The sequence below is a fragment of the Astatotilapia calliptera genome, chromosome 6, assembly GCF_900246225.1.
Source record: "Astatotilapia calliptera chromosome 6, fAstCal1.2, whole genome shotgun sequence".
Classification (NCBI taxonomy): Eukaryota; Metazoa; Chordata; class Actinopteri; order Cichliformes; family Cichlidae; genus Astatotilapia; species Astatotilapia calliptera.
This window is the reverse complement of record NC_039307.1, coordinates 4,089,737-4,104,365: the sequence shown is the minus strand read 5'-3', so window position 1 is coordinate 4,104,365 and position 14,629 is coordinate 4,089,737. Positions and strand designations below refer to the sequence as shown.

The following is a 14,629-nucleotide window of genomic DNA, read 5'->3' as shown; positions in this document are numbered from 1 at the left end:
TGAAATCTGATGACAGTCATAAACTGATTTAAAAACACAGGCAAGGCCTCCACCTTTACCAGAGGACCTGGGAGAGTTGAAAAAACAACAGCCTGGAGGAAGAAGCTCAGAGAAAGCCACAGTCTCACCAGCATGTAGCCAGGTCTCAGTCAGGAACATAAAATCCAGTTCATGAGAAGAGAAAAAACATCTTATTGGAGAGAGATCGAGTGTTGATCAAAGCCATAGATAAGGTGAGATCAGTAGCTGTCATCGGGGTTGATGTGCGGCTGAGTGGGCGGAGGTTTGAAATAACGATACCAAGTCTGCGGATCCGTGGCTGGAGAGGAGCCGATGACCCAACACCCGGAACAGAAGCAACCAGCGACGTACTTGGAGAGTCACGCAGGAGAGGAGCAGGCATCAGGCGCGGGCCGGAGGTGGAAGAGAGTCGCTCACCTGAGGAGGACGCCACCGCCGGTATGGTGAGGAGCGAACCAGACGACTGAAGGAAGCGCGGGCCGAGAAGCGGGCCCACCGGTGAAACAGGAGCAGCACCAGGCGGAGTTGGAGAGACAGTGCGCACCCAGGGTCCTCTGGGTTGGAGTGAGCCTCTCACAGTGGCAGAGTAGCAGAAACCCATTTGTACAAGGAGAGGATCAGCCAGGCAAGAAAGTGACAGCCTAGCGGTTAGCACCTTTCCAGGCTATCGTGGCTGTTCGGTGCCCAGACGCTGTAATCAGGCTTCAGCTGTGTGTAGGCCACAGACACACGGAGCGCTGAAGATAAGGTAACTACACTCAACAAAAATATAAACGCAACACCTTTGTTACTGCTCCCATTCCCCATGGGATGGACGTAGAGACCTAAAATTCATTCCAGATACACAATATAACCATCCCTCCCAAACAGTGGTCGCAAATCAGTCCAAATGTGTGGTAGTGGGCACATCTGCTATATTGAGATAATCCATCCCACCTCACAGGTGTGCCACATCAGGATGCTGATCTGACATCATGAGTAGTGCACAGGTGTACCTCAGACTGCCCACAACAAAAGGCCACCCTGGAATGTGCAGTTTTTTGCGCTATTGGGGGTCTGGGGACCCAGAACCGGTCAGTATCTGGTGTGACCACCATTTGCCTCATGCAGTGCAACACATCGTCGCATGGAGTCTATCAGATTGTCAATTGTGGCCTGTGGAATGTTGGTCCACTCCACTTCAATGGCTGTGCGAGGTTGTTGGATATTCGTGGGAACTGGTACACGCTGTCGTATACGCCGGTCAAGCACATCCCGAACATGCTCAATGGGTGACATGTCCGGTGAGTATGCTGGCCATGCAAGAACTGGGACATTCTCAGCTGCCATCTGCCCTGAACAATGTGAACCATGATTCATCCGTGAAGCGCACACCTCTCCAACGTGCCAGACGCCATCGAATGTGAGCATTTGCCCACACAAGTCTGTTACGGCGACGAGCTGGAGTCAGGTCAAGACCCCGATGAGGACGACGGGCATGCAGTTGAGCGTCCCTGAGACGGTTTCTGACAGTTTGTGCAGAAATTGTTTGGTTGTGCAAACCAATTGTTCCAGCAGCTGTCTGGGTGGCTGGTCTCAGACGATCTTGGAGGTGAACCTGCTGCTGGATGTGGAGGTCCTGGGCTGGTGTGGTTACACGAGGTCTGCGGTTGTGAGGCCGGTTGGATGTGCTGCCATATTCTCTGAAACGCCTGTGGAGACGGCTTATGGTTGAGAAATGAACATTCAATGCACGGGCGACAGATCTGGTTGACATTCCTGCTGTCAGCATGCCAATTGCACGCTCCCTCATTGCTTGTGGCATCTGTGGCATTTTGCTGTGAGACAAAACTGCACATTCCAGGGTGGCCTTTTGTTGTGGGCAGTCTGAGGTACACCTGTGCACTACTCATGATGTCAGATCAGCATCCTGATGTGGCACACCTGTGAGGTGGGATGGATTATCTCAATATAGCAGATGTGCCCACTACCACACATTTGGACTGATTTGTGACCACTGTTTGGGAGGGATGGTTATATTGTGTATCTGGAATGAATTTTAGGTCTCTACGTCCATCCCATGGGGAATGGGAGCAGTAACAAAGGTGTTGCGTTTATATTTTTGTTGAGTGTATAAAAATGTTGCTGTTTCTGTTAAGAACATTTTAGTCCTAATGATCTATAAGTGTCCAGAAGCTATCGCAGGTAAGCTCATACGGAAAAAAGGGAAAAAATCAGCATAAAAATCAATAAAAATAAACAAATAAATAAATTTCAATAAAAGAAGCAAAGCATTTATTAAAGAGCAAATAGAGGAAGCGTCCACACTCACAAAAGGGGAGGAGTTACTGCACAAAAGGGGGAGGTGTTATGACCAACAGAGCCCTGTTAGATCTTTAAGATATGATGTGGTCTGATCATTCATGACTTTCTGGTGTGTTCAGGCAAGGTATCATTTGTTGTCAGTACAGGTGTTCCACAAGTATCGCTTCTCACTTTTATTTACCATATAAACACTTTTATCACTGCCACCCTAAACTCTGATGATACGGTTTCATATATCACTAGCTCTTCCCTTGATCTGGCCTTTTTTTAACCAAATAGGTCATACACACATTTAAAACAAGCACAATAAAAGAGACAACAGTGCAACGGTTGTGAAAGGAAAAAGATGAAAAAATCCAAAAAGAATAGAATAAGTATATTACAACATGGTCTTAGGTTGTAAGATACACTTAATTGTTGTTAAGGTGACATAGTTGAGGTAAATCGTGCAATCCTGTCCCCCCCCAACATCCCCCAAAATCAACCCCACCTGAGGATGGCTTGTTTCACCTGCATGGAGTGCTCTTTTGACCGCATGTTGTCTGTTCACAGCAAAATCTTCCAAATGCAAGAACCACACGTCAAATCAAGTCCAGGCCTTTTATCTTATGCCACGAGACCTCCGACGTGTTGATATGAAAACGACTATGCACATTTGGAGGTACTAAATTGTTATGGAATCAGCTGTTCCAGGTCAAATCATGGAGAGTTGATTGGAGTAGGTACTAATGGAAAAGGGTCTATAGAGCCCCAAACATAAGCAATAGGGTAGGATTCTCTTGTAAAGAGAAATGAAACCAACAAAACCAAGGCCACTACAGCCTCCTAAAGCTTTACTAGCAATATAAGATAACTCTCACCCCTCCATACCCCCTGCTCCCCCCCTCCACTGGTCCTGCAACTGATGTAGGAAAAAAAAAAACATAAAATAAAAGTGGTGCAGATATGTGCATGTATGTGTACGTGTTGTGTGCAGGCAGGTGTGGTGGTAAGGAGGACCGAATGTGAGGGAAACACAGCTGGGACAAATAAGGGCTGACGAACCAAGGGAAGCAAAACCGGATACATTAACATGAGACACGGACTTTCAAAGTAAAACAGGAAACATAACACAGAAATGCTGACTTGACAAGGGGCGACGGCTGACAGGGGAGAGGGACTATAGAACACAGAGACATAAACAATAAGACAGAGAACTCTAACAAAGAAACCAAAAGACTAGAAATGATAAAGAATATCAAATTCAAAGTTCAATAATAATGAAAACTCAAAACTCTGGGTTGATGACCCAGGTCTCCTAACAGTACAGGTTACAGAAGTGCAGCACGTTGACTTGAGCAAATACTCAAAACTGCCACTGAACAAAAAGTATGGAAGTGTGACGCTTATGTATTGAAAAAAAGAGACTGAAGAATGGAAAAGTTGGAAAAGTCAAGGGGAGCAACTGTCTCCGTCTCCTGTCACATCCCGACCAAACTGGAAGAGATGTGATAGGAGGCCATTTTTAATCTTCAGTCTGCTTTTGATACCTTTCATCAAACATAAGTTTGTCCATTGTTTCATTGACTGTTTCACAGAGCGCTGTGTTTCATCACAGCTGATTCTTTCCTAATTCATCACATTATCTTATGTAATAATCAAAAAATGCTCAGTTTCTGTTACATTTAAACATAGTAGTTACAATATCCGGTTACAGGAGATTAGCCATTTGTCATTTGTCTGTCTGAAAGATAGACAAATATATATTCTGAATATATTCTGAAAGATTTGGTTTTTTCAATGTGAAAGACACATGCAATGTATTTCCATGCGTAAGAATGTGAGTAATAGTCTTTAACAAGGAAACTCATGATGCTGGGTTTCAGTTTTGCAACTTCCTGTTTTATTTTTGTAATTCTTAATGAAATTACACTGTGGTAACCTTCACCTTCCTTTTGGATTAATCACTTACACTGAGTAACCCCACCTGTGTTGTCTCTCATACCTGTTTCCAATAAGAGATCAGCCTCTTTATGAGAGAACAACCTTCAGCTTTTTTGATCTGTGGCCTTAATAAACACTTTTCTAAGTGTTTCTAAGAGCCTTTCACGGAGTAAGTCACTAGTTTTAGGCCATATTGAATAAAGATAAAGTCCATTTTGTAAACTCTCACGTCAGAAAAGACATTTAAACTGAATGTATGTACCATGGTCACATATACACACACCAGTGTTGTTAACCACTATTCACGAGTTTATGCAGAAAGTTCACAGCCATGGATGTGAAAATGACAAAAGACAAAGATGTGGGGTCAAATTTTCTTTCTTCTTCTTCTTCTTCTTCTTCTTCTTCTTCTTTTTTTGTAAATAACATACACAAATCTTTACAATGATAAAAGACGTTGTAGATTCTCAATCCAGTCAGGGACCACAGAATTGTGCAAGCCCTGTAAGAGGAAATTCAGAAACAGTTCAATGCTTTGTCTAACAACTGCACTTCTAGGGAATAACAGCTACACAATTGTGAGGTTAAAAATGGCTCTATGATTAGAAGACACTTGGGAGATTTCTGGGAAAACAGCAGGTCTCCTTGTCCCGGTCTTTACAAACACTTCAGCAAAAAAATTATTTTTTTTTTACCTCCATCTAATCAAAACTGCAAATCTGAGAGTGAATAAGAGCCTTGTAAGAACCACTCTCTGGTGTTGATGATAATAAAAATCTGTTAAGTTACAAAGTTCTTTCCAAGGCACGGAATAGAAAGATCATAAAATTAGGAATAAGAACAAACAATACAGTTTAACATGCAAGCTTGGAAACAATTTTTTTTAAAAAGCGTAAAAAGAAATAAAGCAGATTAGTAAAATAAACCAAATCTTTCCCTTTTAGTTTACAGCTCCCTCAGAAATACATAAAACATCTCTGGCCAAGGTCATCAAGCTTTAAGGAGGATCTTATGCACCCGAGGGGTCAAAATCTGAATATGTTTTTAATTATTATATAAATTCTTCATCTTGTTAAAGTCTTCTTGAGATTTAAAATGTCTTTTTAAAACAGACCACTTCTAATCATAAACCATCACAAATGTAGCTTCACAGATGACAAACATGCAAACATAACTTTAAGAGCAGTCACAAGACCAAAAGGAATACAAACCCAATTCCAAAAAAGTTGTATAATGTGGACGTGATAAATCTAAATAGAAAAAATGCAATTGTTTAGCCAGGCTGGCATAGAGTCAGAGCCTTGTTGAGGCAAGCACTCATTTAACCTTAACTAGCAATGACTCCATGAATAACCTTTACCCTTTACAAGTGGTCCACGTTGCTAAGTGGCTCTTTCCACCGATTGCTTTTATTTTTATACATCTCTGTTTGGGCCGGTTCCTGCAGACACACACCTGCATGTCCAAAGAGCATAATGAGGTTTTTGCTCTCACAGCATTTTAAAAATGTTCATTCTGTTGAAACTCTGCATTAGTATCCAGCTCTGACAATTTCACTTCCTTGTTTTTCCAAGAAAACAAGGTGTGGTATAGTTAAACTTTTTCTCTTTTTTAGTCAATTTTGGCTGGAAGCATGCAGATTTAAAGGAACCAGTCCAAGCAGAGATAAAACATATTCCAAGTTTTACCTTGGAAACCAGTTCTTTAATGTGTGAATGACAAATTCTGATTAATACAGCGTGTGTCATGTTCCCGCACTGGTTGGCCTCATTTTCTTACGGTCTCTGAGTCTAGGAAGGAGCCCCGGGGTTCCCACTCCTTGGCCCTGTGTCTCTTCAGAGTGGTAATCAGTCCCTAGTGGGTTTCCTGTGCTGTTCTAAGCGCTCTATTTGAGTGTTCTTGTCTCTCTGGTTTCTGGTGTTTCATGAGTTTCTGAAAAGCAGTTCAGGCCTCAGAATCTTTTATCTGTCCCTGTTGAGCTAGTCATTTCCTGTTGAACCCTCCAGTGGGTGACTCGCGTGCCTGCCCATCCTCCTATTACCCTCATCTACCACCCCAAAGCAAACCAGTGACTCTGTATAATCATCCTTCCCACACATCTCCAGGTGAGGAACCTCGCTCACCTTGCATGACTCGCCTTGTGGATTCTTTAATAGTCTCACCTGGTCTAACCAAACTCTGCTCTCTCCCGGTGAGATCTCCCTCCATCCTGTCCAATCTCCCAGCTGTCCTCGCTGACATCCCCTCCTGTGCTTGTTTTCCTTGAGCTAAAGAAACTGTTGAACCGTATCACTGGAAAGGGGCTCAAACTCACTTCTCTTTGGCTCTTAAAAACCAAAAAAACCAAAAACATGTTCTGTTCAATGTTATTGAAATGCTAGAATTACTAGAAGTCGAATAATGCTTAATCTATTTTAATCACAATAGGACCAGGTGACTCATTCACTGAATCTGTAACCTGTAATATTTTATTAACACACTAAAAAGTCTCGGCGTGTTTTTCGGATGTATTGGCTGAAAACTTTGAATTTATTGCAGGTCGTTTTTACAAATAAGCAGCCTGACCTCAGCAACCTTTAAATCAGACGTGGTCAAAAGGATCATTGTGAAAGCCTGCAGTGTTAACTCTTGTAAACATTCCAACATGGACTTGGGGTCAAATTCCACGTTAACATTTTTCCAGTGGCTCTCTGTGCTCAGCACTTCTACTTTGGCTAATAGAGAAGGAGACGTAAGTAAATATTTTATTTACTTTTATCGCACTGTTCCAATCATAAAACAGACTTTGAATACGCAGTGATTGTAATTATCCTTCTGCTCAACATGTTTTTGTGAAAGTTGGATTGAAGGAATGATAATGTTAAAAAAAAACATGTTTTAAAGCATTTAAATGTGAATTAAAACTGTACATTTAGTGTTTTAATAAAATATGGTTAATAAGGACGTTTTACTTTTGATCATTACTGTTTTAATTAATGTTTTAAATTAACATTTTACTGTTTTATTGGATTGAGTTACACTTTAGAATTCATTTTAGTACTTGTACTGTTTTATTATTTATCATTTCTTATTTTAATGTTGTCTTATTGTATCCCTGTTTTGGTTCTTTCTGGAGATGTTCCTGTTTAAATTTGTTTACTTGAAAAACTCTTTATATAATTTTTTATATGACAAAATTTGTCATGGACAGGGAGCAACTAAAACCTAGACTGGGAAAAACTAATGAACAAACCTGAAAACATAAGGACATGGAGAATAGCGAGCAGAGAGCCGCGGAGGTTTACCAAATTACACAGACGAGCTGACAACAAACAAATAGACAGGCACACACTATAAATACACACAAGGTAACGAGGGAATGACACGCCAAAGGGGAACACAGCTGAACCTAATTAGACACAACGAGACACAGACCTTCAAAGTAAAACAGGAAATTCACAAACTGTTCAACACAAACTCGGGGACACAAACAGAGCACAGGGGGGGGGGGAGAACACATTTAGGAATAATAAAACACTAAAAATACAAGAACTAAACGCTAAGAACTAATACAAAATCAGGAGAAACTAGAAAATAATAACAATAAACTCAAAACGCTGCGTCAGCGACCCAGAACCGTGACAAAATTAACAAAAACATTTCCATAGAAGTTTTATTTCTTCTCTTTGTATATATTTTCTGTTTACTTGTAAACCCATCTGTTAGTGAGAGCCACTACAGTCACAATAAGAGGATATTCTCACCTGCAGTAATTCATATTTAGCAGTTCAGCTCTGTTCAGGGACCTAAATCATTAATGCTATCATCTGATGTAAGTTTAGGATGTGGCAGTAAGATCATCTGATCTCCCAGAATTCAGTTTAAACTTGAATCCATGCCTTCCTTAAACTAATATTTGTTTGATTAATGTGTCCGCTGGCTTCAAATCAACTTGATAAAACTTTTTTTTGTAATCGTGGGTGCAGCTTTCATCTTGTTTCAAACGTCCGTGAGACTCATTGGTTCTGAACTTTGACCTGACTTTTTCTTTGTCTTTTTTTTTAGTTTTAGTTTTGAATCCTGAACCAAGATTACAAGATTACACAACACCCAGTGATGAAACAGCACTTCTTGTTTTTCACTGCCATGCCTCAGCCAGAGATATATGTTAAAATCATATGAATGTCTGAGTGTCTTTTGAATGACAAAATTGTTCACGTGCACAGGAATCAGGCAAATGCACATGTCCTGAATCAATTTACTTGTGTTTATATAGTGCCAATCTCCAGATTCCAGATGCTTTATTTTGAAAGGCTGCGAACACTACTCAGTGATAGTGGGGAGGAAGAACGGCCCACTATTTAACAGGACAAAACTGTCAGAAAAACCACCCGTTTTTCATCTGTAGAAAATCAGATTGAACGTGTAGAAGTGGATTAAACTAACAGCATGAGTAATACAGTGTATCACACAGGGATCTTTTGCTGTAGATTTCACCATATCTCTCTTCCCCTCACTCCTTCCCCCTCCTCTGCCCTTTGTTCTGAACCTTTTCAGAGCAAATTACCTCACTGAGCTGAAGACTAAGATCGTCCCGCCTCCCCCGAGAAAAACACATTTCCTCTTCTCCACTTCTAGAATTAGTGTCTCAATTTCACATCATAAATAGCACTTAAATGAAGTTGTTACTTTAATTATATACCTATGTCCACCTGAAAGCAAAAATGTGACGATGGTAGAGAGAAAGAACTCCCATATAACAGGAAGAGGCCAACACCAGGGAGGGGCAGCCATGTGCTGCATACAAAGAGAGAAGGACGCAAACTTCAGGAGCGTGAACGCAAAAGTTAATGACATTTAGTGAAAGTGTACAAATCCATGACGAGTATAAAGAGGGTAATAGAGGAAAATGCGCACTGCACCATGGGAAGTCTTACAGTAGTCTGAGCCTATATCAGGATAATAACACTGAGCCCAAACTCGACCTCTGTCAAAAAGTGAAGATTTAAGGCCGATTTAAATCCTGTCCTGAATCAAAACTGAGAGCTGGTTCCACAGGAGGAGGGCCCGAGGAAGAACCACAGTGTGAGAGTGAAGCACTCTACTGTCATATGAAGTATTTAAGCTATGATGTGGCCTGATTGTAGAACTTTGTGTGAAAGATGAAGCATTTTAACTAAGTTCTGAATTTAATCGACATCCAGTGAAAAGAAGCTAATATCAGACAAATACAATCTCTCCACAGTGAAACTCACTGTGGACTTTCAGGGTTGAGTTAAAGTTTTAGGGCTAGAGCAGAAATAACAAATAATAATTGCTTGTTTTTTTAAGCATCACCTGTTTCCTGATTATTTTTTTGTGTGTGCAAATTAAAGAAGGCAGAATTCCACAATGGCTGAGATAAAAACTCACACAGCTTTACAAATAAGATGTAAATGATGTTTATGAAAATGTACGCCTGTGTATATACACACAGTGTCAGTCGTTGATCTTCACTTTTGTATGTGCCAGATTTCTGTTCCTTGAGGTTTTCACAGGCACTATTCTCTTTCTAAGTGTTTTTGATGGCAATATAAAGATTAATATCCACTATTTGTGATTTTCTATAATTCCTTCACTACCATTCTTTACTAGAAAGAAAAAGGAACAAGATTTAGATTGTCTCCATGCTCAGAATTGACTCAAATCATTCATTCATATTGTCATTAAAGGACAAGAAAGCACTTTGACTTTTTGACTTATGATCAGCTTTCATTTCTCATTTTCATGTCAACATTCCCAGCAACTGAAGTTTCTCATCACTTTCTTTTCTCTCATTTGTAGTATGTCTCCACCATGCCAACACCCGGCTGTGCACTCAGTCCCACACCACACCCTGACCCGGCTGGCACGGGAGTGGCTGGCAGAGGACACGCCAAACTTTGATCCTGCAGGAGTGTGTGTGGGCTCACGGGAAGTGGAAGCAAGGTTGTTGTGTAAAACTCCACACAGCATCCTAGCTGGGTGTCCCTTCTTCACAGCAGTGTTCACTGAAGTGGGCTGCACAGTGGACTGGATTTACCAGGAAGGAACTGAGATCGGTAGGCATTGCATAGTTCCTTCCATTGCAGTAAAATACAAGAAAAGTTCTGTGAATTTGTGTTTGTGACCTTTGCAGTAGCAAAGAACTTCACATGAGTCAGATAGCAGATAATGAATGGAAATGTATCATGTATTCTATGGGCCTTCAGAAGCCAGTTTAACATCTAACAGAAAAGGTGTGAAACCACATAAAGCTAACTTGCTGCTGCCTCTATTGCTCCACTTGTTACTTTTAGAGACTTTCTGGCCTCTGAAGCTCTGATGATTCAATGGTTGAAGGTCTGAGGGAGAAAAAAACCCTGATAATGAGAAAGTCCCATTATCAGTTAAAAAGTATAAAGTTGACGTAGGTGTAGAAGACATGACTATTTACTGTCATGGGTGGGTGTGAAACATTCAGCACTATCGAGTGTGTTTGAGTTTTTTGGAGGGTTCTTTTTCTGCTCATTCCCAGCTCCATAATTTTTTTTTTTTACTGGGCACCAGAGTAGCTTTGCATGATTCACAGTTCAAAATAATCCTTATTTGTTCTACACTGGGTCTTGGTGTGACCTCTCAGCTCATCCAGTCTGAAACAAGCTATTTAACCCATCCCCGCTTAAGACAACTTTTCTCTGATTGGCTGATGTTTAAACAGAAAGTTTGAACAGCAGGTGGGTGATGTTTCTGTGCTCATCTCCAGCCGTTTGATTGAAACACTGATATTAGATCGTTACTCTCTTTGACTTCAAAAGAACAAAGAGTTAAAAAAGATAGCTAAGGTTGAGTCACCAGCCTTCAGCTCACACAGATTAATTGTTCATACTCTGACATAATCATCATCTGAAAGTTTGGCCATGTTTAATATGAACAACAGTAAATATATAACAGAAAATAATTTAACTGAATAGAATAATAGTTTAATTGTCCCACAAGAGGAAATTTGGTTGTAACACATATACAAACAGAACAGGACACAGAACAGAAACACACACAATTTTTACATATTTACATCATGGAGAATAGTTACCAAAACAGAGTTCTGTACAGTTTTTATAATTGGAGTACAGATAAATGGCAAACCCAGGTTGTAGAGTGCAAACAGAGAGCTGTATCACATACACACTAAAATGTGGGCATACAGTATACCTGAAGCAAAATCCCAAAATATTTCCAAGTAACTAGAGAACTATCTTTGGTAGGAAAACAACAATGGAGCCAAAAGGCAAAACACAACACTAAAAGAAGATTAATAGCATAACGACATATCTGCTGAAAGTATAGGAACAGGAAATGACATCAACCACTCAACAGGGAACGAATAAAAGTTTTTTTTCCATAAAGTGAAAATTCAGTTTTCTTCTTGTAAATTACTCTCAAAGTAAATTACAGACTTTTATTCAGATCCGTTTTTATATTACCTGCTTTTATCCACAGGTGAAGATGCTGTCACCCTGACGGCTGTGGTGAGGGGCCCGGCAAACTCCCTCCTCCTCGGGGAACGACCGGCTCTTAACTGCCTGGCACGGGCATCGGGCATTGCCACCCGCTGCTCTCAGCTCCAGGCTATTGCAAAGGCACACGGCTGGCACGGGGAGGTGGCTGGCACGCGTAAGACTACTCCGGGCTTTCGTCTGGTGGAGAAATATGCCATGTTGGTTGGCGGCGTGTCCATGCACAGACAAGATTTGAGTGGGATGGTGATGTTAAAGGACAATCATGTGTGGGCATCGGGAAGTATCACAGAGGTGGGCATCAAAGATCAGTACATAAAATGTAAGTAATCTAAACTCCAGCATAAAGTTCAGCAGACTGAAAGTAATGTCTTTGATAACGTTGGATCCTGAATTTTGAAGACCTGATTCAAAAGCCTCAAAAACTATCAACAAGAGACAGCAGGGCTTCATGAAACGTCTATAGGCTGTATATAAAAGAGCCACCATGATATCACCCAGTGGTTTCTGGGACCTGAAGATTCAGGTTTGTTTGGGGTTATCTTTATTTTACTCTATTTGTTTATAAAATTGACAAAAATAAGAAAATGTAAAAAATAATAATCATGTTTTCAGTTTCAGACCATAAAACCAGGAAAGTGTTATCTGAGGTGATAAAATGATTATTTCTCAATAGACTTCTATACCGTCTGATTTATTTTTGCAACCAGAGTTCCTGCCCCTGCCAGCTTTAGAAAGAATGCATCCATCCAAAAGCTACTCCTATAGTTTTGAAAAGGTTTTGAGAATCAATATTTTCAATACTGCTGCACTGTTTCTAATGAAATATTTTGATTTTCTGTGCCCTCCTTGCTCCCCTTCCTCACATTCTTTGCCTGTCTTCACTGTAAGTATACAATGAAGGCAAAAACACCCCATAGATTTGTTTTGTAAATTTACAGTTACCTCAGGGAACTTTATATCAACAACAAACCTCAGACAGCCTGCACATTCAAAACCAAAAGCTTGAGGTAACGGTTTTGACTGTCAAAGGGGCATGTTTCTGTTTGCAACATCCAAACAGAAGCAGGATTACATGTAGACATGTTTTCTTTTGTTTTTGATTTGTTTTTTCTGTCATGTGTTGGCAGAGAGGGGACTCAATGCAGGAGACTGAAGCAGGCAAAAATACATGAGAAGGAAGGGTTTGGGTTTTTTTTTTTTTTTGCTGTTACCGAAATTCAACAATAAATAAGCCCTGAAAGAGGAAGCAAAACAAGAATACATCACAAGAAGTGTGAGTAATAACAGAAGCAGAAGACTGAGGAAAAATGACGAAAGCAGCGACTGGCAGTATCAGTCTGCATACCTGTGTTTGCATTTTGTTTCTAAGGTGATATTTGAGAGGATGCTACGTCTAGGCAAAAGAAATATTCCTGAGTTGAATTTTTAGATTAATCTATGTAAAACTCTGTTCAGTTTTTATGGGATTTTAAGCCTTAACATAATTTTTTAACATAGTTTTACAAAAGTTGTGAAATTATTTTATTTTAAAACACTGGGATTCACAAGAGGTCATGAGATTACCGAAAGCAGTCATCCTCTTTGCACAGGAAAGCAAAGAGGAAGCTTGTCTGTTTTACTTTCCTTTATCTAGATTCTGTAGCTCAGGCCTCACAGCTCTCATCAGGTCAGCTGTGCTCACTAAAAAGCAGACAAACACAAACGCACAACCCCGTTTGCTCCCCAGGCGGTGAAAGCTGCCCGCTCGGTGTGCGGCTTCAGCAGTAAGATTGAGGTGGAGTGTCGCTCAGCAGAGGAGGGCAGGGAGGCAGCCAGAGCGGGAGCAGACGTCATCATGCTGGACAACTTTCAACCTCAGGTGGCGAATATTATAGAAACACAGACCCAGGGTGATTGTTGTTTTTGTTCCATGGTTACACTTCTCCTCTTTCACCTGCAGGAGCTCCGAGTCACAGCTCAGGCACTGAAGGAGGAGTTCTCTGCTCTTCTGATAGAAGCCAGTGGAGGAGTCACGCCAGAAAACGTAGCTCTGTATCTCTCCTCACATGTGGACATCGTTTCTCTGGGCTGCATAACGCAGGGCTGCCCAGTGGTGGACTTTTCACTCAAGGTTCAAAAGCCTGATGCTCGATTAAACAGGATGTTTAATCAACCGCAAATTGATTGATAAAAAAATCACCAATAAAACATTTCTAATAATATGCCAGACTGTGGAAAATGTGATTGTTGTGTTAACACATTAATACTTTCCAAGAAAGACTGCATTTAAAGTCGTCTGCGTTTGAGGCATCTTGTTTGCTTACTCTTTATTTCTCTGTGGTAAGGATCAGCGATGAGCCTAAAATTATGTTGCACTCTGCACAGTGTTGTAGGCCAAAGGAAAAGTCTTTCAGATCTCAAATACAATATGTCTGATTTTTTTTTTTTTTTAATATTTCCTGTATTGCATTAATGCAATACAGGAAATATTACAGCCCAACTGTTACATTCATTACCCCAAATTTCTCAGAGAACCAAAGAGCAACAGAACTTTGTTAAAGTCCAGAATATTATATCCCTAACAGTAGAAACAGTAGAAACAGTAGAAGCCGAAGGAACTGCGCCGTGAATGCAGGATAAAGATGAATGAAACTGTTTGAAGTTAAGAAGCAGTAAGATGGATTCTCCTTGCACGCTTAATAGTGCTGAGTGGTAGAAGTAAAGACAAAAGTCTCCTAAATGCCAGGCAGTAGACCAGACCACCGAGAGACAAGTTTCAAATTCACATTCAAATTTTATTTGTCACACACACAACCATACACAGTATGACATGAGGTGAAATGCTTGTACCTGTGCAATGCAATGCCCGACCATTAAATGACAGTGGTTTTACAGTATTTACAATT

General features: G+C 40.6%; 1 protein-coding gene across 1 annotated transcript; it reads left to right on the top strand.

The window, feature by feature from the left end:
* The first annotated feature begins 6,877 nt into the window (after nt 1-6,877).
* Nucleotides 6,878-13,945, top strand: LOC113023605 (nicotinate-nucleotide pyrophosphorylase [carboxylating]). The gene is made up of 5 exons (XM_026169782.1): nt 6,878-6,979; nt 10,051-10,307; nt 11,725-12,035; nt 13,471-13,602; nt 13,684-13,945. The coding sequence occupies exons 2-5, from the start codon at nt 10,052-10,054 to the stop codon at nt 13,909-13,911; spliced, it is 927 nt and encodes a 308-aa protein (XP_026025567.1). The 5' UTR covers nt 6,878-6,979; nt 10,051; the 3' UTR covers nt 13,912-13,945.
* Nucleotides 13,946-14,629: the final 684 nt, after the last annotated feature.

Excerpts from the sequence above, each read along its gene's own strand:
- LOC113023605 (XM_026169782.1), top strand. The coding sequence starts at position 10,052 with ATGTCTCCACCATGCCAACACCCGGCTGTGCACTCAGTCCCACACCAC. Across the intron at positions 10,308-11,724 it reads CCAGGAAGGAACTGAGATCG|GTGAAGATGCTGTCACCCTG; the intron begins GTAGGCATTGCA and ends TTTTATCCACAG. Across the intron at positions 12,036-13,470 it reads CATCGGGAAGTATCACAGAG|GCGGTGAAAGCTGCCCGCTC; the intron begins GTGGGCATCAAA and ends TTTGCTCCCCAG.